Source organism: Aulonocara stuartgranti (genome assembly GCF_965226115.1).
Source record: "Aulonocara stuartgranti genome assembly, chromosome: 7".
Lineage (NCBI taxonomy): Eukaryota > Metazoa > Chordata > Actinopteri > Cichliformes > Cichlidae > Aulonocara > Aulonocara stuartgranti.
In genome coordinates this window covers 7163335-7190364 of record NC_138945.1, presented here as the reverse complement: position 1 = coordinate 7190364, position 27030 = coordinate 7163335, and the positions used below count along the sequence as shown (strand labels likewise).

Below are 27030 nucleotides of genomic sequence, written 5' to 3'. Positions count from 1 at the left end.
AGGTCTAACTGGGACTCCTTTGTAGATCTTTTGAGGGCACATATACAGGGTATAGCATCCCCCGGGGTAAAGGTGGTGGTTGTAGGTTGGTCTACATGGCTAATGTCCACATTTTGGACTAAAAAAATGGATGGTTTGAAACAGGAATAAAAGAAGCAATCTATATCCACTTCAAATGACCATCATTCATCACTTATTGGCTTACGACACAAAATGTCAGACATCTTCAATTCAATTTTATTTATATAATCACCTCAAGACGCTTTATATTGCAAGGACTCTACAACAATACAGAAAAAATCCCACAATTAAATGATCTCGTTTGAGCAACGACTTAGTAAGAGTGGGAAGGAAAAACTCCCTTTTAACAGGAAGAAACCTCCGGCAAAACAAGGCTCAAGGAGGGACAGCCATCTGCCACGACTGGTTGATGGGAAGAAGACAGGGCAAAAGACGCACTGTGGATGAGAGCCAGAGATTAATAACTCATGAGTAAATGCAGAGTGGTGTATAACAGTGAGTGAAAAGAGGTGAGAGAAGGAGAAACGTTCAGCGCATTATGTGAAGCCCCCAGCAGCTTAACCTAATTGCAGCATAACAAAGGAAGGATTCGGGGTCACCTGATCCCCTGCTAATAATAAGCTTTGTCAAAAAGAAAAGTTTTAAGCCTAAACTTAAAAGCAGAAAGTGTGTCTGCACATCATTAATAGTGGGCCAATGACTACCTTCTAAGAGACAGCCTCCAGTATGGCTTAAATACCTGGAACTCGTCACCTTTCAGTTTTAAAACTGAAGAAGCCTGTGAGTTGAAACATATTCCAAAAGCTTAAAGTCCAATTTTCTTAGCCTACCATGAGTTGGATGAATGAGAACCTACATAAACATATTTCCCACCAACTTGTTCAATCTATCCTACAAAGCATTAAGACTAAAGCTAAAATGGGGTTTACATTGCAAGGCATATCTAATAAAGTGTCCAGTGAATGTAAACCTGAAATAGTTCCCTTTAAAGAGCTATACATAGGTGGCGATATTGGAAGCATAATTCATATCATGTTAGAAGTATAAAAACTTCCAATATGATAACAACAATATAACAGCAACTACATTAAAAGTTATTTTCTAACCATTGCTAGCATGCACCCAGAATTAAGGAGGGAAAAAAACTGAAATTAAACACATATATATGTCTTAGGGACAGTATTCAAGATATCATTTTCAGACTTTGTGTAATGGTCAATACCAGTAACAGTTTGAGCTGATTTAACTTAGGTGAAAATTGGGTCAAGGACACAGCACATGTGGAAATCAGTAAAAATGTTATATAAACCTCTATTTTCTGGTTTTTAAAATTCACATTAATATACTAGGCCTCAGTGGACATGAGTACCATTTGATGCAGAGCACTATTTGATCTTCACAGTTAAGGCTCAAGATCGAAGTTGATACTGGGAGAAAAAAAATTCAAGGAAACACTGAGTAATTTTTTATATGAAACGGCATGGAGAGCGATGTATTTCTATTTTTTCTATGCGATGACCTATGACATCAGAATAATGCCATGAAGTTTTGCAAAAATCACACACTGCATGGTAAATGGTAAATAGACTGGTTCTTATCTTGTACTTTTTTACTCTACCTGAGCATTCAAAGTGCTTTATACAACAATGTACTTTAGACTGCTTTCAGTATATATTAAAATATCAATTTTTTACAGCTTGTAGAAGCCAACGATTTTAGCCAATTCTGGTCCAAACATATAGGTAAAGATAACAAAATATAAAGTCAGGGTCCCACAAATTAGGGGAAAAGCCTAAGTTTCCATTGAATCACTTCCAAACTTTAAAGATAAACATAAACATTTTCTTTTTGAGCTCTTCAAAAACTTTTTTCTTTTCCAATACAACATTATGACTTCATAATGACACAAAGAGATGAATATACTGCAAAAGATTTCCATATTGTTCTGACATCAGCAAAAATGATCTACGAAAGCAATGTCATAATTGGGGATTTCCACATTACCAATGCTGACATCAATATAAGTTTTAGTATAGCTCTTGCTGCTTGGGGAGAGTTGGGCTCATTGAGTGCTCTTGTTAGAAGTATAATTATTCTTTGAAGTGACAGAATATATATATATATATTTTTTAAAAATTTTGTGAAAAATCAAATACCTTGAACTCTGTTGGCACGATAAGTTTGGGTGTGTCTAACCCCATCAGCATATCGAGACCCACAAAGGACATGATTGACATGAAGATGGCAAAGTCACTGATTAGCTTCCTCAGCTATAGGTCAGCCCATATACAATTACACAGGACAAAAGAAGGGCAAAGACAAATGTGCACAGTAAAAGTGATGACGGGAGACATACGTTTAAGTATAAGAAAGTGGTAGATACATGAGGAAAGCAAGACAGTGAAAAGAGAAAAGAGATTATTTACTCAGTTAAAGTGTAAAATTGATCAATCCACACACTCCAAATCCTGTTTAGATGCGTAAACAAGTACATTGCTGAGGAAAGAATTGAGTGGCCAGCAGTGTCCTAAGAACAAGGTCTGACAAGATGAGAGAGGTATTTAGGAAAGGGTGGACCTTGAGTTCAGTGGGTACGTGCAGTTTGGGTGTGTCCAGCGCCAACAGACAATCCAACCCACAGAAGACCAGGATAGAAATGATGATGGCAAAATCACTGATCAGTGTGCGAAGCTGGAGCACATACGTGGAAAGCAGTGGAGGGGGGGGGACCAACATGGAGAGAACATTCTGGTAAACATATGGAAGTGTAAGGTTGGTTGTCTGGATAACGAGCACATACTGTGTAGGTGAAGTTTTAAAGTAAAACACTGGCAATATTCTACATTTCTAATGAGTATATTTAGATGGACTACGTAAGTAAGTAGACAAAGTACATATAATTATGCCATGCCAGAAATCTCTTGGCAGACGTTTGGATGTCTTCTTCTATGATGGCATTTGTCTTTGCCTATTAGGCACTTCCCTTGATGTGTCATTTTATTGAGAACAATTTAACACTCACTCTAAATCTTGTGAGAAATTGAAAGTGCTTCTGTTTATAGTAGCCAAACAATACCTTAAAGCTAGCTTTATGTGTTCAAATCATTATTTCTCATCTGTTCCATAGTCTCATTGGTATTTAGGTGTTGCTCTTCATTTTCATCATGCAACATTACAGAAGTATACAAGTTTGGATGTTTTCAGTCCTCTGTGAAGCCTAAGTGCTTGCATGAAAACTGAAAACTGAACCATTCAGATGCTAAAATAGCTAAACAAGCAGATCATCCCACTTAAAGAGGCTCTAAAACTAGCCTTTTAGTCTAAGTGACTATTATTGTAAAAATGAGTTTTACAATAGCCTACTTGGTAGATCTTTTTGACCTTAAAAGGAACATCACCAGCGTTGTTCTTTAAATGCCACTACTTTGATGCTGTAATTATAGGCATAACATCAAATTAAAGGAAACCAGCATTTCACATGCAGGAATTAAAGGCAGCCTGGGAGAGTTTTCTTCCTGCAGTTATTGAGTATAAGGATTTGCTTACCTTTGTTGGGAAGTAGCGGCTAAACTTGAACTTCTTAAGAGACACTGTCATGGAGTAGGTGCCAAAGAAGAGGATGAAGGACATGAGGGCCAGGTCAGGAACATACTTACAGGAGTTCCCCACCAGCATACCACCATACTTGACACATTCTTTCTTACTCAGCTGACTCCAGTCCAGATCTGTTAAGTTAAACTAAAAACGACAACGGCAGAAGGAGAAGCAAAAGTAGAGAATCGAAGGGATGAGGAAGGAAGAAGCATAGCAGAGAAGGGAAAATTGATGGATAGGTAGCGGAGTGGAGAAAAAGCAGACACAAGAAAGAGAAAAAAAACCAAGCAATAACAAAAGAAAAAAACACAACACATATAACTGAAAGCCACAGTGCTTTCTGATGGCTGGATTAACGCCGCTGTCTTGGCCCATATTTATCAAGCAAGTGGACTCAATTATAGGAATCACACTGAACTTCATTTTGGACCTTTACATTATTTTTTTAAAATGTTGCCACATAGGAGAAAGCATTGTATCCCAGCTTTATGAAATTTAGAGTTGCAAATTAAAAATCATGATGGAATTTGTATGCTTTTCCTGCTGCTTTCTGAGGAATAGACTAACACTTTTAAATAACGCTTAATGGCATTATACAGTTTTTTAAAAGCTGTATAATAATCAGAGTAGCCATCAGAAAAATCTGCTTGAAAAACAATGCTTGACTTCCAGCCAGCCGAGGTCACCTGCAGTCAGTATCAGTACACTGAATCTGAGTATTTAAACACTCTAAAATAACCATCTTTAAACACAAGTCAGCTAAAGCTATTCATTTGATGTAGGTTAATAACAGAGCAAAATTTCATCATCATTCATCCAAGAATTGTGAAGCTTTGAGGATCTAATCACACACTATCATTGTTCAATACAGGATGTCCAGCTCTCTGCACAAGTTTATGAGTAGCTGGGCCCAGGGGGAGAGTGCGTACGCTACATGGCGTGTGCTAACAGCCATATATAATCCTGTGAAGTGCAGCAATCTCTTCACTCAGAGGATTGCAAATCTGCAAACCGGCTCTATTTCATGTTGTCTCTGACAACAGAGGGGGAACCCTCCAGCCACTGACCATGCTGGAGATGTTGATGCGAGCCAAAACCGAATCAGAGGACAAGTTTCTGGGAGTTAACAGCTTGCGTGATAGGCAGCTTGCAGGACAACAGCTTGAAGCACAGCTTAACAGTGGTCATCAAGCAAGCCTCAGTTTCAACTGTGAAGAGTAGACTTCGAGCTCAGGTTTGACAGGATGAGCTGCAGCAAGAAAGCCATTGGTAAAAAGTCAGAATAAGACAAAGAGGCTTTCCTGGGACATGAAACATCGCCATTGGACTACTGAAGACTGGAAGAAGGTATTATGGACTGATCAATCAAAATTCATCAGTCTGTATATATGTATGTATCACTCTTACAGTAACAACCCCAAAACTCTTTAGTAGTAGTATCTGCCATCTGTAGGGGAACTTTACTGGTCATATTTTTTTTCTCTTGTGAATATAGAGCAAAATATAACAGTTCATGTTTTTGCCTTTTAACACTAATGAATGCTATGAGTGTCATTCAGGAGGTTGTCCACTATCTAAGATTGTCATTAAAACTGTGGCTGTTCCTGTCTACATCGCAATCTCTCTGTGTAATATACTTATGATGAAAAGTTGTTTAGTCTCAGCCATAAAATTCCTGTATGACTATGACATGTAGTATAAAAGGAGGTACAGTTTTAGATCTGGTAAAATAGAGTTATACTGGCCAGCATAGCATTTTGTGGTTGGAAAAAAAAAGAGACATCTAGGTGTAGCTTCTAAAGTCTAAAAATTAAAGCCAAAGTTGAAGTGTCTTAAGCCTCAGCAGTTCTTTCTAATAGCCAGGTGAGGAGTCAATGAAAAAAACAGATTTTGGTTTCCTTAATTCTCTAATGTCAGTAAACACTTTAGAGTGAGTTAATGGACTCCATTTCAAGTTGTTTTGAATACAATGTGATATTCATTTTTAAAATTATGATCCTTAGGAGTGTCCAGAAGGATGGTGAAATGGGTGGGCCTTCCTTGACAGTTAGTGACAGGTTGCTACTGATTGAGCATGCACTGTCCAGAGCCTCCCCTCACTCCAGTGAAGAGCAAAGATTGCAACACAAACAACATTTAATTAAAACTTGGCTTTGCAAATCAATGTGAGATATTTTAGTAACAACATAGAGTTTATGCACACAACATCATAATTCTAAATGCATTAAATATAAACCATTTTGTCTGAAAAAAAGCCAAAGCAATTTGTTAAAAATGGATGACAGCCATTTTTTCTAAATCAAAAGGGTTCAGTTTTGTTTAGTAAATGACAAGAAAAGATAAATGAAAATTAATTATGATTAAAATTAAATTAAATTAGGATTCATTACATAATTTAAGAAAGCTGAAAAAGTGTTTAAAGTTGGCGCAGCTAAAGAATTATTGTCCCAGGCTAACTTCCTTCACTAAAATGCTTGATAAATAGGGGCCTCAATTACTTCACTTAGTCTTTAGTTCAAATTTGTTCATATCATACCATGTGCAGATCAAAACAGCCAAATAAACTGAGATACAAATTATTTTCACCAATGGGAATAATGAAAATTCATGAAAGTGACGCTAATGTAACTCTTTGTGGTCTTCTGTCACTTACCAGCAGAGTCATATTATCATCTGCAAGTGGAGCTGAAGCATTCAAGCCCAGTGCAGGTGCTGAAGAGGAAAAGGCATAAGTTGAAGAAGAGAAAGAAAAAAAGAATGAATGATGGATAATATAAAATGTAAAGCTTTACGTAATAGTGTTAATAATGCAATATAACTTTCTATATCCCAGTTCAATCACAATTTTTTCATTATATTGGAATGTTTACAAGAGATATTTAGATGTGTACTCACTTTTTTAGTGAGCATTCAAATATGAAGCAGAAACAAAAGTACACAAAATCATGACAGAGTACAAACTAAACACATGCTTCTTATGCAATCAAATATGTCCATCAGGAACACAGACAACCAAACATGTTTTAATATTAGACAAAGATAAAATAAATAAATACAAATACAGTTTTTAAAATGATGATTTCATTCCTTAAGGAAAAAAATATCCAAACCTACCTGATACAATGTGAACTTAAATCTGATTTAGATGCTTTGGATTCAGATCCAGAGCCATAAGAAAGATTCTCTGGCAGTTATTGCAAATGCTTGATGGCACTTCTTGCTGCCAAGGTAGCACAACCAGTTATGAGGGGGCAATTACTTTTTCACGGATGATATTGATTAATCTTTTTTGCCTTAGCATGTGAAATAATCATTTAAGAACTGCATTTACTCAGGTTATCTTTGTCTAATGTTAAAATTTGTTTGATGATCTGAAACATGCAACAGTGACAAATAGGGGAAAAAAGTACAAATGAAATCAGGAAGGGAGCAAATAGTTTTTCACAGTATCCTAATATTTTCTTTGCAATGCATTTAAAAAGGTAGAGGGACTTCCTAAGTCTATTAATGATGCTAAAAAGTAACTTAATTAAATGTATCCAAAATTGATTCCAAACACCTTACATACACACTGTATAAATACATGGACAAAAATACACATTGCCTACAGGGGCTGCTCGAAAACCCATACAACAAAGCTCTTGGTGCACTGTGCTGATGTTAACTGAAGGAGAAGGAAGGAGTTTAGGACGCTGCAGTCAGTGCTGGGAACTATTATTTAATGTGAACTGCACCTATGACCACACTCTGTAAATGTACATGGTTTGTCACTTTATGTCAGATTTGCTGTGGTTTCTAAATGCTTCCACTTTGCAATAAATATAATTTATAGATGATATTGGATATTCCACGATCATCTATAAATGATTATGAAATTTATTCTTGGAAAGGATGAAATTTCACAGGCTGAATTGTTGTGCCAGTGGCATCCTGTTATAGTACTATCCAGAGGTGTGGACTCGAGTCACATGACTTGGACTCGAGTCAGACTCGAGTCATTAATTTTATGACTTTAGACTTGACTTGAAAAAATGTTCTAAGACTTGTGACTTGACTTGGACTTTTACACCAATGACTTGGGACTTGAATTGGACTTGAACCGGTTTACTTGAAAAGACTTGATATTTTACCCCAAATATAAAATTTAACATGCATATTATATGGAGATTGAAAATGTGACGTCATTCACGGATAGAACCGCAAAGGATTCTGGGAACTCGTGGCAAGCGGTACTAGCGCACGCAGGCTTTCAATTAAAATCAGTTATACAGCGATAAAAAGAAACACAAAAATGTCAAGAAGCTGTTGTATTATTAACTGCAATAGCCGGTCGCATGACAGCCACGGGAAGCCGACGGGTAAAGAGATCGGTTGTTATCGGATTACGTCGTTGAAGAGAAATTGTTCGAGCCATGTTTCCGAAGTAACAAAGACGCGACGGATGGCCTGGATTGCAGCCATTCAAAGACCAAATATAACGTCCCAGAACACTCCAGCTCACAGGTTAGTCTGCTCCAAGCATTTCCACAAAGGTCAGTCTGCTGTTGTAGTTAATGCGTCATTTTTCTTAACATAATTGGTGATATAGGTTACAAGCAAGTCTGGCGCTGAACAGAAATTGTCGCGCTATGCTCCTTTATTTATTGTGCATAAATAGTGAATTGTCCTGACACAATATTGCGTTTCGCTTCTGTTATTATGGTACATTAACAAAAACATATACTTTTATTCACAGGATAAAACAGTTGTTTTGTATCACTAATTGTCCAGTACGATTACAGCATACAATATTATTGTCACTGCTACATTTCTGTGATGCATACCAGAAATTATTTCCACTACTAATTAATTACCATTGAGCTCAAAGGTCCTATTAATAAACGGTTAACGAATGTGTATTTATGACGACGATTTGTGAGACTGGTAAACTTATGATACGTACGATGGTCTTTACTTTCTACACGGTGCATTTCAAGGTCCTGCACCCATCCGTCGGTAAACTGTACCTGGGCTTGTTGCAGTGACCGGAAGTTACTAAACTTCATGAGTGTATGCACTCACTCCAAGAAGCGTATAAATATGCATATAAATGTGCTACGATGAGATAGCTGACTTCATCTAACTAGCAAATGTTGTCCAGGCTACGTTGGTGATGCAGTTTTTTTTTTTAAATGATATTTTTAAAAAAAAAATCATTTATTTATGTATGATATTTTTGTCATGCGATTTTAAAGCCGGTCCTACAACCGCATCCAAGAATAACATGCAGCTTATCTCAGAACTGTCGGTGAAAATTATTCTTGGAGCTAGGTTTAATTGAGCTGCATTTTAAAGAGGTGCAATTTCACAATTTGTGTATATTTTCTAAGTTCACTATTTTGTCATGTGTTGAGAAAAACACAGATTTAAAAATTACATGGTCTAATATTTACATTTAGCATAACTGCAACATGCTTTTTTTCGTTTTTTTTTTAAAGACTCGAAAGGACTTGAAATTCAAAATTTCAGACTTGTGACTTTACTTGGACTTTTACACCAGTGACTTGAGACTCGACTCTGACTTGCCTGACATTACTTGAGACTTGACTTGAGACTTGAGGATAAAGACTTGAGACTTACTTGAGACTTGCAAAACAATGACTTGGTCCCACCTCTGGTACTATCCCCAAATTCAGTGAACTCATTAGAACAACCCAGAGCCAGGCAGACTGCATGGCTAGGTCCCTGATTTTATACACCTGTGGCAATGGGACCAAAAACAACTGGATTCAAAAACTAAGGGATGTGATCTGATACTTGTGGCCATTAAGTGTGTGTCACATAGTAATAATAATAAATTTTATTTGTGGGCCACCATACAAAGCATAGAAGACATCATCTTCTATGTTTTGTACGACATCATCTCATTGCTCGCCCCTTTTCCATACTGACATGGAAAGACCAATATCAATCTCCTGGGGATTTATGATATAATTAGATATATCAACATACAATAAAAGGAGCTCAGAATTGCAAATGGAGTGGAAGCAGGAAGAAACAGGTAACCCTCTATATTTCCGGAGTTCAAAGACACACCAATCAAATCTGCTGATGCTCATGTATTAACAAGCTCATTTCTGTAATCTGAACCTGGTCATTGCCATGTCCACCCCACCCCAACAATAACAGAAAATAAAATTAAATAAAATATTAACATAAAATAATTAAAAAAAATAGTTTGAAGACTCACCCTGGTCTGGAGCGATGCATTCACACTTATAAGCTGTAATGTAATCAGGTTTGAAGCCACGGTTGATTGGGTAATATTTAAAGGCTCCGACCTGCGAAGAACAAACCATTTTTCTCTTTGTGTAACACCTAAATTCCCATCGCCATTTTTTTCCTTGCACAAGATATTTTTGCACAAATGTATATTCTTCTACACAGAAGATTGGATTATAACTTGTATGCATAAAACAATAATTTTTATGCACAAGATCATCTGTTTTCCTGTAAGAAACTTATCTTGTGAGATTTTTTTTTCCGACAAGATAATTATCTAGTGTGTGCCAGATTTTTTTTTTTTCAATGTCAGCTTACTGGACTTTATGGGCAGTGTACTATGGTGCATCATAAGTGTTGTGTCTCTGTTGTGTGAAATGTTTGCAGAGTGTACGATAAAAGGAGATGTAAGGATAAAAGCAAAAAACATTGGATGCTTAACCATATTAGATTAAAAAATATTACCTACCATCTTCTTGATTGCATCAGAAATGAATATAAAAGAAATGAGGCTGGAGAAACCCTCCTCTGTGAATCGGGTCATATATTTGATGATGTAGCTAGCATCTGAAAAAACCAGTAAAAAACACTGCAGACACGAGTGAAGGCCAATCCACAGACGAAGCTCCATATAGTCCACATCATTGTTTCTGTATTGACAATGATATAAGGTAGAGATGTTTATGTTTACGTTTGTTTTTTTTTATATAGAATTCAACTGTGTTCTAGTGCATCTTACTTGCTGAACTCATAAAGCAGTTTTTCAAAGATGAGAATGGGCCCAGTTGAACTCAAAATGATGAGAGGCTGTCCTCCAAACAAGCAAAAGACACTTCCTGCTAAAGCAGTGCCAAGAAAACTCTCCATCACTCCCTATGAGAAAAATAGGGAACAGATAATAATATGTCATGTTTTGTGCTATGTGCTATGTATTACTTTGGACCTCTCTGACCTGGTAATTGTCAGTAGCATCCCCTAGTAGTCCTCCAAAGGTGATAGCATTGGTAATGCAGCCTAGGTAGATGAATAGCACAGCAGAGATGGACTGGATATGGAAACCATCATAAATATCACTGCAATACCATGGGATCTTCCTTTTGATATCCAGCCATAATCCACCACCAATCCTGTTTAAACAGAGTGGGGTGCTCATTTAGAAATGCAGAATTAAACATACTGTAACTGGAGTGGTATAATCCTTTTCAGTTATATACCTCCCAGTGAATTTCAGCTCCTCTCCCAACTCATGTGGGGCTGGAAGCTCCTCATCTTCACCTCCAGCTGCTCCGCCAGCTAAACCATTCACCTGACCCAGCTCATTCAAGTTCAGCACTGACTTTCTGGGATAAATGCGATAGAGGAAGCAGGTTTTAATTCAACTCTGGAATGTTAAATCTCCAGTTTTGACATACTGTCATTATACATATTATTTTTTTAAAGTCCATTATGGTTTTTAATGTACAAATAATAAAGCTGCTTTATCTAAAGAAAGAGCTTTGAGAGAACATGAAGAAGTGGACATTCCTAACATGCACCAGATCACTGGCACCCAATCTAGGATTAGGGGTATTGTTTGGACTGGTTAGCAACCGTCCTATTTGGCATTTAGCTAAAATATAACCCAACAGTAATATATCTGAGATCAAAATTAAAACGTTATTAAAAGCACATGCCTCGTTTCTGCAGATGGAACCTTTTTGGGTGGTTCAATACGGATCTTGGGGTCCCATTCTCCTGGAGGAAGGACAATCACTTCATCCAGAAACTCATCAACACCTGCAATCAAGTCTTCACGGTCCCTTGCCTTATAGGCAACATCGCTAAACAACTGAAAAAAAGAAAAAGAGATAACTCATAAAATATATTTGATGCATGCATATCCTGTTGGGTTAGTGCTAGTCACTTACATCATCCACCATGAGTGTAGCAATAGCTCTGCCAATCTCGTTGTAGGATTTGGTTTTGCCATGAGGACCCAGAAGAATGAAGAGAAATCTGCCAGAGGGGGAACAGAGGGGGGAAATGTTGATAAATTGATCAATTCAAAGACACACCCAGCTGACAGTGAAGCTGAAAGGACCTACCTGGTTGGTACAGGAACTTCAGTAAGCCCCCCCAGAGTTGTAGCTTGAGCCAAGCGTACAAAGGAGACAAAGGGTTTATCCAGAAAATCAACTTCACCAATCAGGACATTGGATGCTTCAGCATCACGAGGTATCTTCTTCATGAACTTATTCTTAAGCTGTCAAACAAAAGATTAATGCAAAGAAATGAAACCTTTGGGATAAATGCAGGAGTGTAATTTGTGTTTCAACATAGCTGACATTTTATAGTTGCTTATGCATATCATAATCAGCTTGCTTAATCATGTCTGTCAGTAGCTAATCAGGTCGCATGAGCTAAGTTAAACAAAATGCAACAGCAGCTGGACAACAACAAAGCTCAAAAAACGTTCTTATTGACTTCTTTTTTATTGAGGGAACTCCTCAGTAAAACATTTTGGCAGATAGTGTCCTGTGGTCCTCCTGCAATGATATTTCTTGGGACAGATTTGAACAAGTAATATGATAATATGGTACACAGATGTAAACATTCAGGATCTATAGAGGCTGAGTCCTAGAGTTTCCTCTATCCCCTTGAGCATTTACCATTTTCACTTGAGACAACACCAATAAGAAGATGATGATGGAGAATGAAAAGTACTTTATCTGTCCCAAATGTTGGAAAATAACAATGTTACAGCACCAAAAAAAAATAATCAAAAAACAACTTAGCTCAAAAAAATTAATAATATCACAAAATAAAAATAGCTCAGGGAGGTAGTAGAAAAAACACTACAGAAGGAGCTCAACTGAACAAAATACAAAAAAGTGAAGCATTAAATCAAAATCTAAATATAATACAATAAGGAGCTTAAAATAAATGCAGAAATTTTGGTATGAGATTGTAAAACCTTTTCTATCTGGCCTTGTGACAGCATTGTGGATACATAAAATTTGGACTTTATATGGATACAGAGGATAGTCAGAATCCACTGATAAAATCATCCACAGCCATTCACCACAGCCACACTCATTTGGATTACTTCTGCATCAGCTGATGAAGGAATTCTAAACTGTGTGTTGGCTTAAACTAAATTCCACCAGCAGCAGCATTGAAAAGTTTCTTGGGAAGTAACATAGATGCATTGCCATGGCTAATAGTTAAAATTAAGAGAAGTTTTCCTTCAGAGTAACGTGTCCTGAACTAGACCAGATTTAGATTGGTATAACCCCTTCACATTTCTATAGCAAGCGCATAAAATTAAACTCACCGTGGTCCTAATTAGCGTATTACTGTTCGAGTGCCTCACATTCCCTATGATGATCGCTGGAACAGCTCAAGCACTGAAACCCTGTTGTTTACTCTTCTTTCTCTGTGATTACAGTAGTTTATTCTAAAGCAGAAACATTTGGTCTTGGAATGATGTTGCTTAAACTAAAATCTCTTCATAATCTGCTAATGCTGCTCCTAACTTCTTGACACTAAGAAACTATAAACGACACATTTCAAAGCCACGTCACACATTCCAGAGTTTTAGTTGCCTTTGGCAGTCATACTGTACACAGTTCACTTATTATTCTCCTTCTTTCAGTTGTTATGGTGTTGTAGAGGGGTTTGGTTAAGCTCAGCTGCAGGAGGTAATATTAGTTTGAGTCATTCAGGGAAAAGGTCAGAGAAAGGGAGTCTAGTTAGTACATGTGGTTTGTCTGGCCTAATCACGCTCTAATTGTGCAGTAGTGTACTGGAATGCACAGCCTTAAGAAAGACACACAGAAAGGTAGCAAAAACATGACTTGTCTGCTTCATCTGAGCAAAACAGCCAAGTTAAACTTGTAGTTACTTTACCTGAGCTTCTACAGGCTGGGTGTCTTAAAACTTGCATAGCCTGCCTTATTTTCTTGTTGTTTCAATAACTATGTTATCTCTGACAATTCTTGAGTACACTCTGCTTTGTCCTAAACAGAAAGCATGCCCAGCAGACACATCTGTACCAGTGCTGACATGTGGAAATATCTCTTATATTAAGTAGCCACACTTTGCTTTGTTGACAGTGCTACAAACCCTTTGCCTTCTCTCAATGAGCTTCAAGATGTAGTCACCTGAAATGGTTTTCATTTTACAGGGTTGCCTTGTCAGGGTTCAGAATCAAAATCATGAATCATGAATTATGTGGGTTACAGTTGCTCCAAGACAATAACAGTAACAGACTAAATTGATTAAATAATACAATATATTACAAAGTTTACAAAATATAAGAGATAGCTCTAATATACAGGGAGTGCAGAATTATTAGGCAAATGAGTATTTTGTCCACATCATCCTCTTCATGCATGTTGTCTTACTCCAAGCTGTATAGGCTCGAAAGCCTACTACCAATTAAGCATATTAGGTGATGTGCATCTCTGTAATGAGAAGGGGTGTGGTCTAATGACATCAACACCCTATATCAGGTGTGCATAATTATTAGGCAACGTCCTTTCCTTTGGCAAAATGGGTCAAAAGAAGGACTTGACAGGCTCAGAAAAGTCAAAAATAGTGAGATATCTTGCAGAGGGATGCAGCAGTCTCAAAATTGCAAAGCTTCTGAAGCGTGATCATCGAACAATCAAGCGTTTCATTCAAAATAGTCAACAGGGTCGCAAGAAGCGTGTGGAAAAACCAAGGTGCAAAATAACTGCCCATGAACTGAGAAAAGTCAAGCGTGCAGCTGCCAAGATGCCACTTGCCACCAGTTTGGCCATATTTCAGAGCTGCAACATCACTGGAGTGCCCAAAAGCACAAGGTGTGCAATACTCAGAGACATGGCCAAGGTAAGAAAGGCTGAAAGACGACCACCACTGAACAAGACACACAAGCTGAAACGTCAAGACTGGGCCAAGAAATATCTCAAGACTGGTTTTTCTAAGGTTTTATGGACTGATGAAATGAGAGTGAGTCTTGATGGGCCAGATGGATGGGCCCGTGGCTGGATTGGTAAAGGGCAGAGAGCTCCAGTCCGACTCAGACACCTGCAAGGTGGAGGTGGAGTACTGGTTTGGGCTGGTATCATCAAAGATGAGCTTGTGGGGCCTTTTTGGGTTGAGGATGGAGTCAAGCTCAACTCCCAGTCCTACTGCCAGTTTCTGGAAGACACCTTCTTCAAGCAGTGGTACAGGAAGAAGTCTGCATCCTTCAAGAAAAACATGATTTTCATGCAGGACAATGCTCCATCACACGCGTCCAAGTACTCCACAGCGTGGCTGGCAAGAAAGGGTATAAAAGAAGAAAAACTAATGACATGGCCTCCTTGTTCACCTGATCTGAACCCCATTGAGAACCTGTGGTCCATCATCAAATGTGAGATTTACAAGGAGGGAAAACAGTACACCTCTCTGAACAGTGTCTGGGAGGCTGTGGTTGCTACTGCACGCAATGTTGATGGTGAACAGATCAAAACACTGACAGAATCCATGGATGGCAGGCTTTTGAGTGTCCTTGCAAAGAAAGGTGGCTATATTGGTCGCTGATTTGTTTTTGTTTTGTTTTTGAATGTCAGAAATGTATATTTGTGAATGTGGAGATGTTATATTGGTTTCACTGGTAAAAATAAATAATTGAAATGGGTATATATTTGTTTTTTGTTAAGCTGCCTAATAATTATGCACAGTAATAGTCACCTGCACACACAGATATCCCCCTAAAATAGCTAAAACTAACAACAAACTAAAAACTACTTCCAAAAACATTCAGCTTTGATATTAATGAGTTTTTTGGGTTCATTGAGAACATGGTTGTTGTTCAATAATAAAATTATTCCTCAAAAATACAACTTGCCTAATAATTCTGCACTCCCTGTATATACAAGCAGCTCAATTTAAATATCAAGAATATTACAGAGGTGAAATATATATTATTGACATTTAACTCTAACCTGTTTCATTTTACTGTAGCGCATCTGCAAAAGGGTGTAACTACTGCAGTGCGTGCTGTGCATTAGATGGCGGAGATGTGCAGGGAGATAGCCACAGGCAGGAATGACTTCCTGTGTCATTCAGTGGTGCATTTGGGTAATCTCAGTTTCTCACCAAATGTGCTCCTGTGACTGGCCAGCACGTCATGGAGTAGGTGGGAGGTATTATCCAGCATTGTCCTTATTGAACAACATCATGGATTGGACAACAGCCGCCTCTCCAACACCACCCTAAGGGAGTACAGCTCTGTCCCCACAACATTACTGGCCTTGCGAATCAGTTTATTGAGTGTGTTTCCGTCTGCGACCCGTAACTTGCTGCTCCATCATGCAATAGCATAGAGGATGGCACTGTCCACAACAGACTCTTAAACAATCCTGAGCATTGTCCGACAAATGTTGATGCCTTTGGCCCTTCCTGTAGAGTGCATATGTGTTTTTACCCCAGTCCATTTTATTTTCTATGTGTACTCCGAGGTATTTATAGTCGTGTACAATGTCCACATCGACCCCCTAGATTGAAACAGAGGTCAAGGGTTTCCTTGTCCTCCTAAAGTCCACAATCAATTCTTTGGTCTTTGTCACTTAGCAGTCAATCACAGCTCGGTATTCCATCTCACCACCCTCACTAATGACCGCTATTGTGGGAACTCATCCTGTCTGGGCCAGCAGACCCACCTGAGCGGAGTCTTCCTGTTTGTCTCTGAACCCGGTCATGAGTGATAAGTGATTACAGGAGGCTGGACGCCACAGCTGTTTCTATTTTTTCTCCCTATTTCAGTAATATGTCAGGTACTGAGGAGGCATGTGTGGAGGATACAGAGTACAGAGCACAAGTGAGGCATCACGGCTTCTGAGCAGCTGAAAAGCTACCCCTAGATAACATGCATGGACTGAAGCAGTAAATAAAATATTGTTGTGTATGGGTCTTGCATTCACACTTAGTATTTATATTTTAGGCTCTTAGTTTGGTTATATAGTTTTCAGATTGGTTTTGTTCTTTAATTTTTTTCTATCATGCTCCCCTGTGTTGCCTGTGCCTTCTTGTGTAGTCAGTCTTGTCTCTGTGGTTGTTTCCCTTTCTGTGTGTCAAGGTTGCCTCTCTGCATTCTATACTTCCAGTCTTATTTTGCCAGTGCCTTGTTTTGTGTACCTTGTGTTTGGTTAAAATCTGTTACTTTCTATGTTCCCTTCCTCCTTTGCGAGTTCCCTTCTGTTTAGTCTATTCATGTTAATATGTTCTCTTTTATTTCCCTTTCCACTTCCTTTGACTATTTCCTGTCTTTCGGCTTTTTATGTCTCCTTGTGCAGCCAGTGGTGTCTCTCTTTACCTTTCGTCTATGTCAAGTTTGTGTGTTTTTGTCTCTGTTTCAGTGGTTACGCTTCTGTTTTATTTTGGGGGCCAGTGTGTCCTGTCCATTATATGCAGTTATGCCTCACTTGTTACTCCTAATTTTCCCCTGCCGTCTCCACTTTCCTAATCACCCTGCTATGTGTATCTGTTGTCTGAGTCTCTCTTTGTCCCTGATCAGAGTGTCAGCTCACTTTTTCCCTGGTGTCTCCTGGTTCACACCCAGTTTTGTAATTTGACGTTATATATTTCTTCTGTTCTTCGTGTTTTGTATTTTATACCATGTTGTCGGCCAAATTAACAGCTCACTTTTTGTTAAACTATCTCTGCATTAGGGTCCTCTCACTCTTGGCACCCCACCCGTGACAACAGGTTTCAAGCCTAAATGTCCATCAGTTTGTTACTTGTTGATTTGGGTTCTTGAGTAGCTTTGTGTTGGGTTCCTGTCTGTGTAGATCAGGTATCTCCAACTCCAGTCCTCCTAGTTTAATACTTTTCTTTGCTAATAAAAATGCTACCTCTCTTTCTAAGCTCTATGGCAGCCTTATTTCTCAATATAACACCTATCATGTTGGAACTCATTAGATTTAAATGCCTATGATCACCAGCTGCTCTGGGTAATGTTGGTTTCAGCTAAGCAGAGTGTAAAATAGCCTTTGTTTTCAAGCTTTTCAATTGAAAAGAAAAAAAGTTGCCTGCTGTAACTCAACAACACACCAAGGATGGGTTAAAGCTAAATGGCACTCTACAACTCTTTATAAACCTCATGCAGGTTCACGAATTTTGAATTTGTAAATGAGCAAATTATATGAGCTTAGTGTTAGTTCAGAAGGACATAATGCCAAGTTTCCACAATCCCGGCTGGCATCCATTTGGCTGTAGCATGCCTACAATTGCTGTACCCTTGCAAGCACCTCCTCCTTAGCTCTCCTATTTCAGATTTAATATCGTATTCTTATCACCAATGCCTTCTCTGTTCTGCCATACTTTGCATATAATCCGCTCCTCCCACCTGACCTCCTTAAAAACAGTCATTTATTATGCAATGGCTTTATTTAACGAAAGTATCCAAAACTTGGAGTTATAGGCTCCTTAAAGTACAACAGTGGGTCAAAAAGCTTTTTCAGATTGTTTCCGTATTTGAATGATTTTATATAGAATGACCCTGATGTATAGCATGAACAAACATGTAAGACAGCAGTCCCCAACCTTTTTTTGCGCCACGGACTGGTTCATGCCCGACAATATTTTCATGGACCGGCCTTTAAGGTGTCGCAGATAAATACAACAAAATAAAACTAGTACCGGTACTGAAAAAAAGAAGATTTATTCATAACACACTGAAAAGACCCAGGAGAACCGAGTTAACGATAAAAACGATAACAAAATAACGCTGAAAACCGATAAAAACCCTGAAAACCATACATTTCACATCTGAGCCTCAACTCTCGCGGCCCGGTACCAAACGACTCACGGACCGGTACCGGTGCGAGGCCCGGGGGTTGGGGACCGCTGATGTAAGAGACACATGTATATAAAAAATAGAGAGTAGCACACATGTAAAATATTGAAAAATAAGTTACCTGATCAGTGCTTGGTGTGTCTGAAATATCATTCATGCTTCTACTCTGAGCATGATCTGTAAATGGAGCAAATGAGACCTTTTGGATTAGATAAAAATAAAAGGAAAATAGGTTTTAATGCTTGAGTGATGTTCCCATCAAGAACATTTTGTTTCATTTAGTGAAAATTGTAAATAAACCCCAATAAATGGTCCTTTGAGCAACAGAAAGAGCATGAACTTAATCATGAACAGCCTTTTCTGTTGGGGATTATATTTTAATTATTTGCTTCTCTTTTTTCCCGAAGGAGATTTGGGAACAAATACAATCAAAGCAAAATAATAAGAACATACTACACAAATCCTTTACTAATCCCTTTCACGCAGATGGCTGCACATAAGAAATCAGCAAAGGTGCACACAATAGGACCAATAATCTCTCAAGTAAACACACTTTATGCTTAACACATTTCACATATATACACACACACAAAGCCATCACAGGTGTTGAAATCATGCAACAGCTGGGAGTTGGCTGGGATAATTTTTCTCATCAAAAAAAAGATGAAAAGCATAGATATTAAGAAAGGAAGAGCTAAGAATTTAAAATCTGGCCACCAACTGGAAATACTAACAAGTTCTCAGTACTTGAATGTCATGGTGTACTAATACACCAATGAGAACCTATTTAGAAGTAAAAGTCAATCTTGTAAACTTATGTATCCTTGTGTAGTGGTGCATGTATTACATGTGTGTGTTTGTGTGACTCACGCAGGCGGCCAAGGCTGCTTGACTGCCGAGAACGTAGGTCTTCTGTGGAGTGGTGGATCCCAGAAGCTGAACTAGTGCTACGACTCAGATTAACCTGAGGACTACGGCCTGACAGAGCAGCAGCAACAGCAGTGATTTTGTGAGGGAAGGTGAAACAGGTAGTGAGCAACATGGTGGAGAAAACAAAGGTTGTCAGGAGTTGATTAGAAGGTTAGATTACTTTCTTTCATAACTACTAATTGGTACATAAAAAGGCATACACACAGAATACACATGCTTACTAGACGCAGTATTGGATGATTTTCCCATGTCTGCCAGAGAGCGGTGGATTGGCTTCTTGGTCTGATGACGATGCTTCCTGAGCAACACAAATATAATCTTCTCCTTAAGATCAGGAGGAATGAGACCATCAGTTATCTGTTGTTCCACAATCTCCTCTGAAACAGAAAGATTCCAGCCCAGTTAATATGTTAACATTATACTCACATCTTCTCATCAATTTGGTATATCCAAATGGAAGCCTTATCACTGCTTATCACTCTTATAACTTATTTAAAATTCAACATAATCCACTTTCTGAATCCATACTTTTTAGTGTGTGACAAATTGAAACCATTTAACTGTCTGCCAGTTACCTGGTGAATGTTAAGAGGTGAAATGTATATACAAATACATGAAGCGTGGCGATTGTGGACATTCCCTTTTAACCCCTTGTAAGACAGTATTTTTCAAGACCACTGAATTCTAACTTACTTAGTTATCAAATGTACATAAATAGAGAAGATAAATCTGATAACTAGTGTGACTGAGGGGGCTCGGGTTTGACCACAAGGCCACCCGGCCAAACATGGGATCAATATCAATATCTTAAAGGCTGAGAAGCAGTTAGAGCTTGGCAAGTCTCATCCCTGGCTCCATCTAAGCACTGTTTGCCTAGTGGGTAATACTCAAAGAATCAGAGACTCTTTAAACAGGGAGTCAGTTCCAGACTTCCCTGTATTCGGGGTGCCTGGTCAAAAATTCAACATTTGGTGCCATTACCCAGATCCAGATCAGAGACCCTTCAACATTATGTCCCAGAAATGTGGTAGACAACAGCTACAGCCAAGAGAAGGTATGCAGCCAACCGGATGTCAACCCAAAAATCCAGCTGGGGAAATCACTGCTACAGAGACAAAACCTCGAGATAAAGAAGCAAAGCCTTCCAAACCCACATCAAGGGAGGCACCAGCCAAGAAATTGGGATATATAAACACGGGGGTGCATCGGAAACTGATGTAGGAGCAGCAGAAGGTCATCCTAGAGGCCCGCCAGGCTGCCACCTCAGGGGTTGTGAAATAATGGCTTCAGAGGCATGGGTCATGATGTCTGTGGGTCAGAGAGGATATCTGCACATCAGCCTTCAAAAGGAGGAATACAGTGTGTTATGTATTTAGCAATAGCAACACATTGTTCTTCGCAGAACAATACCAAATGTGGTGCATGTGCAGATGATCTGCTTATGCAATTCCACAACATGTTTAATAAAGTAAGTCACATTTGCCTAAAAGGTTTGCAATGTGTCTAAGTAGTTAAATGGTAAAATGGTAAATGGTCTGTATTTGTATAGCGCTTTATTTAGTCCCTAAGGACCCCAAAGCGCTTTACACGTTCAGTCATCCACCCATTCACACACACATTCACACACTGGTGATGGCAAACTACATTGTTAAGTTATATAAGAGAACATAACAAACTGGCAATGAGGTGTGCCATTATTTGGGCGTGACTGGTTGAAACACATCCAACTCAACTTGAAATAAATTAAGTCAATGAGATTGGCAGTGTACATTCTGTGGCTCAAAGACTGAAACAGATACTTAATAAAACACGCTCAGATGTTCAAAGAAGGAATTGGCACTCTGAAAAATATTATATACTGGAGGACACCGCATAACCAAGATTTCACAAGGCATGTCCTGTACCTTGTGCTGTAAGTACCCACTTCAGCGGATAGAAGTCATATTCACAGCGGTGGCAGGTGGCAAACACAAAAAATTGATCTCACCCAGACTTACCTTCAGATGGAAATAGAAGAGACATCCAGGAAATATCTGGTGATAAACACTCACCAAGGCCTATATCAGTACAGCCGACTGGTATTTTGTATTGTCAGTGCCCCAGCAGTATAGGGCATTTTCATGAAAATGAAAAGGGGAATCAAGAAGTTGCGTCCCTTCTAATTTTAGCTACCAGGAGCCCAAATGGCCAAGGAATACACCAGACTTCTGAACTGTGGTTAGGCTCTGAACAGGCAGAGCCTTGAAGAAACTGGAATTAAGCCAGGATAAGATAAGAAAGAAAACATATAAGAAAAACATCCTTGTCCATCAAATGGATGAAGACAAAAAATGGAGTGACGGAAGGAGAGGTAAGTGACAGAAGTGACGTAAAAGTAAGTGACAGAAAGGAAATACTGTAAGTGAGACTTCCAGAGACTTGGCAGAAAAAATAGAATGGTAGGTCAGAACTGAGTGGTAGCTCAGAATTAAACAAGCATTTTTTAACCTTCATTTATACCAAAGTATACCAAACCTTTGACAAATAACTATCCATATCTGCTTAATTATTTCCAATACGCTGGAGGACGTCAATGAGAATTTGAACACTCTCCAAGATCTCCAAGGCCCAGAGCACATCTTCCCTAACCAAGAATGAGATGCCATCCTCCAAGTCACCCAGCTGACCCCCTGGTACAACATCGCTGGCCGGCAAAGACTTTGCCAACATCCTGAATTAAATCGATAAGCGATTGTCCCGCTTCAACGCAAGGTTGTCCTTAACCCTTGTGTGGTGTTCGTATTTTTGTTACTCAGCCAGTGTTCATGGGTCTGGTGGACCCGCTAGAGTTTTGGCTTTCCAAATTAACACTATCAAACAATTTTATGTTAAATTACTCAACAGATGTTTACTTCATCCCAATTACAAGACATATGAACAGCAAACATGGTTAATTTTTTCCCTTTACCTTTGTTAGATCACATTTATGAATTAATGTGCTTCTCGTTTTTCTTTTATATAAAATGTTATAAATAAATCAGTTATAATCAAGTGGAGTGAGTGGAAAGACACAACACATTTACACGTGAAAAAATAATTAATTGTTTAATTTTTCTTTTGAAAAAAACTGAACACGGGTCTCACAGACCCGAACACCATACAAGGGTTAATGGAGATTTTACACCGAGAATTTAAATCCCTGAGGGAATCTCTGAAATTCAGCCATCAGGAAGTGGAATCACTTGCTGCAGTAAAAGCCTCGCTATGGGACTCAGTCGGTCAAATCTCTGAGAATGTCACCCATCTCCACCAGACGCCAGCTTGTGGTGGGGTTCTGCGCGTTTGGGCAGATGGCTACCCGGCCTCAGTCGGGCATAGGGGTATGTGTCGGGGCAAGGTCTGCAGAGCTGCTGCAGCGGAGGCGGACGCGCTGCACGGCATCTGCAATCACGGAATAAAAGACTGAACTAGGTGCCAATCTTTCTAGAGTGAATTAAATTAAATGAGTCTTCACTAATACCATGGGAACGTACACATATTTGGAACAATCCTGATATACTACAGAACAATAATATGATAAACTTCCCAGTTTGGAGTTGTAAATTTCCTTAGGGATTAATCAAGTATTCTGGTGCTGATTCTGAGAAACGAATGAAATACTTGGAACATATAATCGAAGGAAAAGAGTTTTCTGACAGATTAGTTAAACAATATGGGATTATCAAGAATAAAATAAGAATATTTTTAGAATATCAACAAATTAAATCTATATATCTATATAGATTTTTATATTCTGTATGACTCACCCACGATCTGTGGCAGTGAGTAGCCTTCTAGGTCGAGCAGAATACTTCCTGTCTGCAGGCAGGTTCTCAGCTCAAACAGACTATGGAGGGTGAGTGTGGAAACATGAGGCTTGCTCCATCTTTCTCCTCCCTCCTCCACCTTCTCCTCAAACTTCACCCATCTACAACAAGGAGGGAAAATTAAGTTTTAATTCCCGAATTCAAGAAATTGTTACCTTACTGTGTGTGTGTGTACCTTGCAGACTCTTTCCACTCTAATTCACCACCCTCCTGCTGTAATGTATCCATCTCAGTGAATATTGTTGGTGTTGGAGTGCTATCATCCTCTCCCAGTATGTGGCGCAGCCTTTCAGCAGCAGGGGACACTACAAACAGAGGTCAAACAAGAGACAAAGTTAGCTTCAGATATCCAGTATATCCCAGTCAGCCAGTTTAAGATGGATTTATGTTCATCATATACAGAAATTATATAAAATTTCCATTGAAGGGTGTGTCTAGGCAAATTACATAACATTACATAAATACATAACAACAATATTTTCATGCGACTTCAGGGAGTGAAGAAGTCACTTGGATGAGTGATGAAACATTTCTCCCACTGAAAACGCTACATCCAGATGAACAGAATTGGGAACAATATTTTCATTAAATTCTCATTTTTTTCTGTTGTCATCATGTTTTTAAAGGAGTTTTAAGGGAGTTTTTTTCTGCTTCTGGAGAATTTAAATCCAGTATTTTCCTGAGTATTGGAAGCTCCCAATTGATTACAACACCATCCAGGGGTTAAATATCTTGCTTCAGGTGTTGGTTCACTGCCACAGAGAATAGAATATATATATATATATATATATATATATATATATATATATATATATATATATATATATAAATATAAAATAAACATACTAGGGCTGGTATTCAATCTGAATTGGCTGTAGGTTTGCTAGATTCTGATGAGGACTTTAGATTCTTATAGCACTTCCTTTTTTCTTTTCTTTTAACTGTAAATAATTATATGTTATATAAACAATCCCCATCAGTTATCTCAAAAAGCAAAACACATGAGTCAGTTCTCTAATGACTATTTGAGAGTAATGTGCACTATTTTCTAATTTTACCCTGAACAGATCAATCTCTATTAACATCCTTAGCCTAGAGGCACTACTCATTTGCATCCCACCGTTTGTGTGTGGGTGTGTGGGTGTGTGGGCGGTGCGTGGTGGGGGTGGGGGCACTGGTCTTCGTTTATTCCTCCTTACAAAGAAGTAAAAAAATAGTCAAAAATCAATAACTCATACAAAGTGATAAATCTGAGAAGTTCCTATTATAAGCACAAGTTTCACAGATCTTTTGCGACAGTGATGTTGATCATTTCAGTTATCTTTTTATTAAAATTATGTAATCTGTGTTACAGTGTGGTGTATAATGAAAATACAATAAAATGTTCCGCGGTGCAACCAACAGAAGTTTCCATTACTGAGTTCTATCACTATTGGTCGGGCCACATTAGAGATTTGATTATGTTAATCTCTAACAGCCAGTATAACTCCACAGAGGTTGGTCATGGTGAATTATGATTGCAATGTTAAAGATCAATTTGGACCACTGGACAAAAGGACAAATACCCTCAAGCCAGAAGCTGACTTAACAGACAAAAATCATAGATAAAGAAAATTTCGATTCATAAATCACAAAACAAATAACTAAAACTTTAGATAAACATTAGCTCTTTGTATCATAGTCTTCATGAACATAGTTGAATAGGTGTAAATGTTTTCTTTTAGTTCTAAATACTACATAATGAGGTTGTAATAAATCTACTCAGAATTCTGAATTTGTTAAAATCTTAAAATAGAATCTTGTTCCTTCAGTTGCCGTGATTTGTGCTTAATTTAAAATAATGGGGCATACTTGTGGTTGTGATGGGCTACTTTATTGATTCAATGATGTTATCAGCCATTAATGCCCTTTCAGAATAATCAAAATCTTTGTATTATCTCCAAAGCTAAGAAAGTGCACACTATCTAAGCAATATAAAATGTAAGGGAATGCTATTATACTAAAGATAAAAGTAGTTAGCTTGCAGCTTGTGCTTATTTATTTCAGGTTAATACGGTATTTTTTTTAGTATTACTTTTTTATTCATTTATTCAACTTTACCTATTTGGGAGCCTGGCAATGTCCACTGGGAGGTTGTAATTGATGGGGAAAAGAGCCCAGAGTTTTCCATGCTCACTAAATCCAGAGACGCCAAAATCCCAAAAGTAACGGGTAAGATATCCTTAAACTTTGCGCTCAGAAAAAAAATGTAGCCCTCCAACTTATTCTTGTTTAAGTTGACTGTCCTTGGCTCAACACTGTTTGAGTGGAGACAAGTGACATACATTCACACTTTTTTCATATGTCTTTTCAGCTTGTCTTTTGGTATTTCAGTTAGCTGCAAATGTTTTGGTGAGCAGACCTGCACCAGTCAAGCAGCTACAAAAAGGTTTCTGTAAGCTGTGATAGAATTCCACTAAAATCCCCAAATCAGCAAAGAGCCAGAGGCTTTAAGAGGGCTGATACACACCAGAGAGCCTTCTAGTACTCTGCTCCTGAACACAAATACAAACACACTCAGATGCAAGAAAAACAAGGACATTGCCCCCAACGTAACTTCTTCTTTTTGTCTCCGATTACTGCATCAGTGCCTTAACCTATCTATCTCAGACCTTGCGTTTGCTCTACATTATTATGAATCCTGATAGGAGCAGGTGATCTGCATACCACACACACTTACAGTCACACCAAATAATACACGCATGCATGCATGCGCACACAGTTTTAAGTTCCTCAGCTCTAATCAGCTTACAGGCTTCAGACTTCATGGCCGCTTGGGATCAGGACCATGCTGCAAAAACATTCATCACATACTGTGGCATATATACTCCAACTACGTAATTAAATTCTGTTCATGCAGGTGAAACTTTGGATTATCTAGCTAATAGCATAGATAAGGCCAGATCTTGTGCCTCCACCACTGCTGTGTATATATTTAGCTGTGTTGTTAAAATACCAGCAAAGTCTAATATGTTTCTGTGTTACTTATTTTCTAAATACTAGCCAGATTGCTATAACCCACTTAAGGTTGGAACTGAGGATTTTTTTGTTTTAGGGCATTTTTTTTCAACTACACATGTCATGCTCCTGGGTCTTTAAGTTAATGTACTCTCAGGTTTTGTTAATTTAAATATCTTATGTTGTTTCTTGGTTTGTTTAGTCTGTATTTGGTGTGTATGTTTCTTTCATGTATTTATGTATTTTCTTTTTCTGTATTTTCTGCTAGTTTCATCCCTTGTGCCTTGCTTTAGACAAGTCAAGTCATGTGGCTTTACTGTCATTTCAACCATGTGCAGTGGTACAGTACACAGTGAAGCGAGACAACATTCCTTAAAGACCATAGTGCTACATATTACATATAACAGACAATCAACACAGGGCTACATAAAGTGCACGTGTGCAAAAATTGTAAAAAAAAATTAAATTAAATTAAATTAAAAAAAAACCTAAACAAACACACGGCAACACCAGACAGAACAGAATGATACAGACACAAGACAGTGCAGACATAAGACACTGCAGACACAACAGTGA

General features: G+C 38.3%; 1 protein-coding gene across 3 annotated transcripts in view; it reads right to left on the bottom strand.

The window, feature by feature from the left end:
* The window catches only part of slc4a5b (solute carrier family 4 member 5b), a 64443-nt gene that overhangs the window by 22456 nt on the left and 14957 nt on the right, over window positions 1–27030 (bottom strand). For 2 of the 3 annotated variants that reach the window (XM_082541477.1, XM_082541478.1), the window contains exons 4-19: window positions 23633–23762; window positions 23398–23558; window positions 19834–19989; window positions 19553–19660; window positions 18804–18859; window positions 11961–12118; window positions 11784–11871; window positions 11546–11704; window positions 11091–11212; window positions 10829–11003; window positions 10616–10749; window positions 10346–10526; window positions 9845–9935; window positions 6269–6327; window positions 3568–3759; window positions 2178–2291 (exon numbers count right to left, since the gene is read on the bottom strand). In XM_082541477.1, coding sequence (XP_082397603.1) covers window positions 2178–2291; window positions 3568–3759; window positions 6269–6327; window positions 9845–9935; window positions 10346–10526; window positions 10616–10749; window positions 10829–11003; window positions 11091–11212; window positions 11546–11704; window positions 11784–11871; window positions 11961–12118; window positions 18804–18859; window positions 19553–19660; window positions 19834–19989; window positions 23398–23558; window positions 23633–23762 — 2084 coding nt within the window. Of the gene's footprint in view, window positions 1–2177; window positions 2292–3567; window positions 3760–6268; window positions 6328–9844; window positions 9936–10345; window positions 10527–10615; window positions 10750–10828; window positions 11004–11090; window positions 11213–11545; window positions 11705–11783; window positions 11872–11960; window positions 12119–18803; window positions 18860–19552; window positions 19661–19833; window positions 19990–23397; window positions 23559–23632; window positions 23763–25557; window positions 25866–27030 lie in introns of those variants that run through there. The other variant, XM_082541479.1, reaches the window with a different exon arrangement.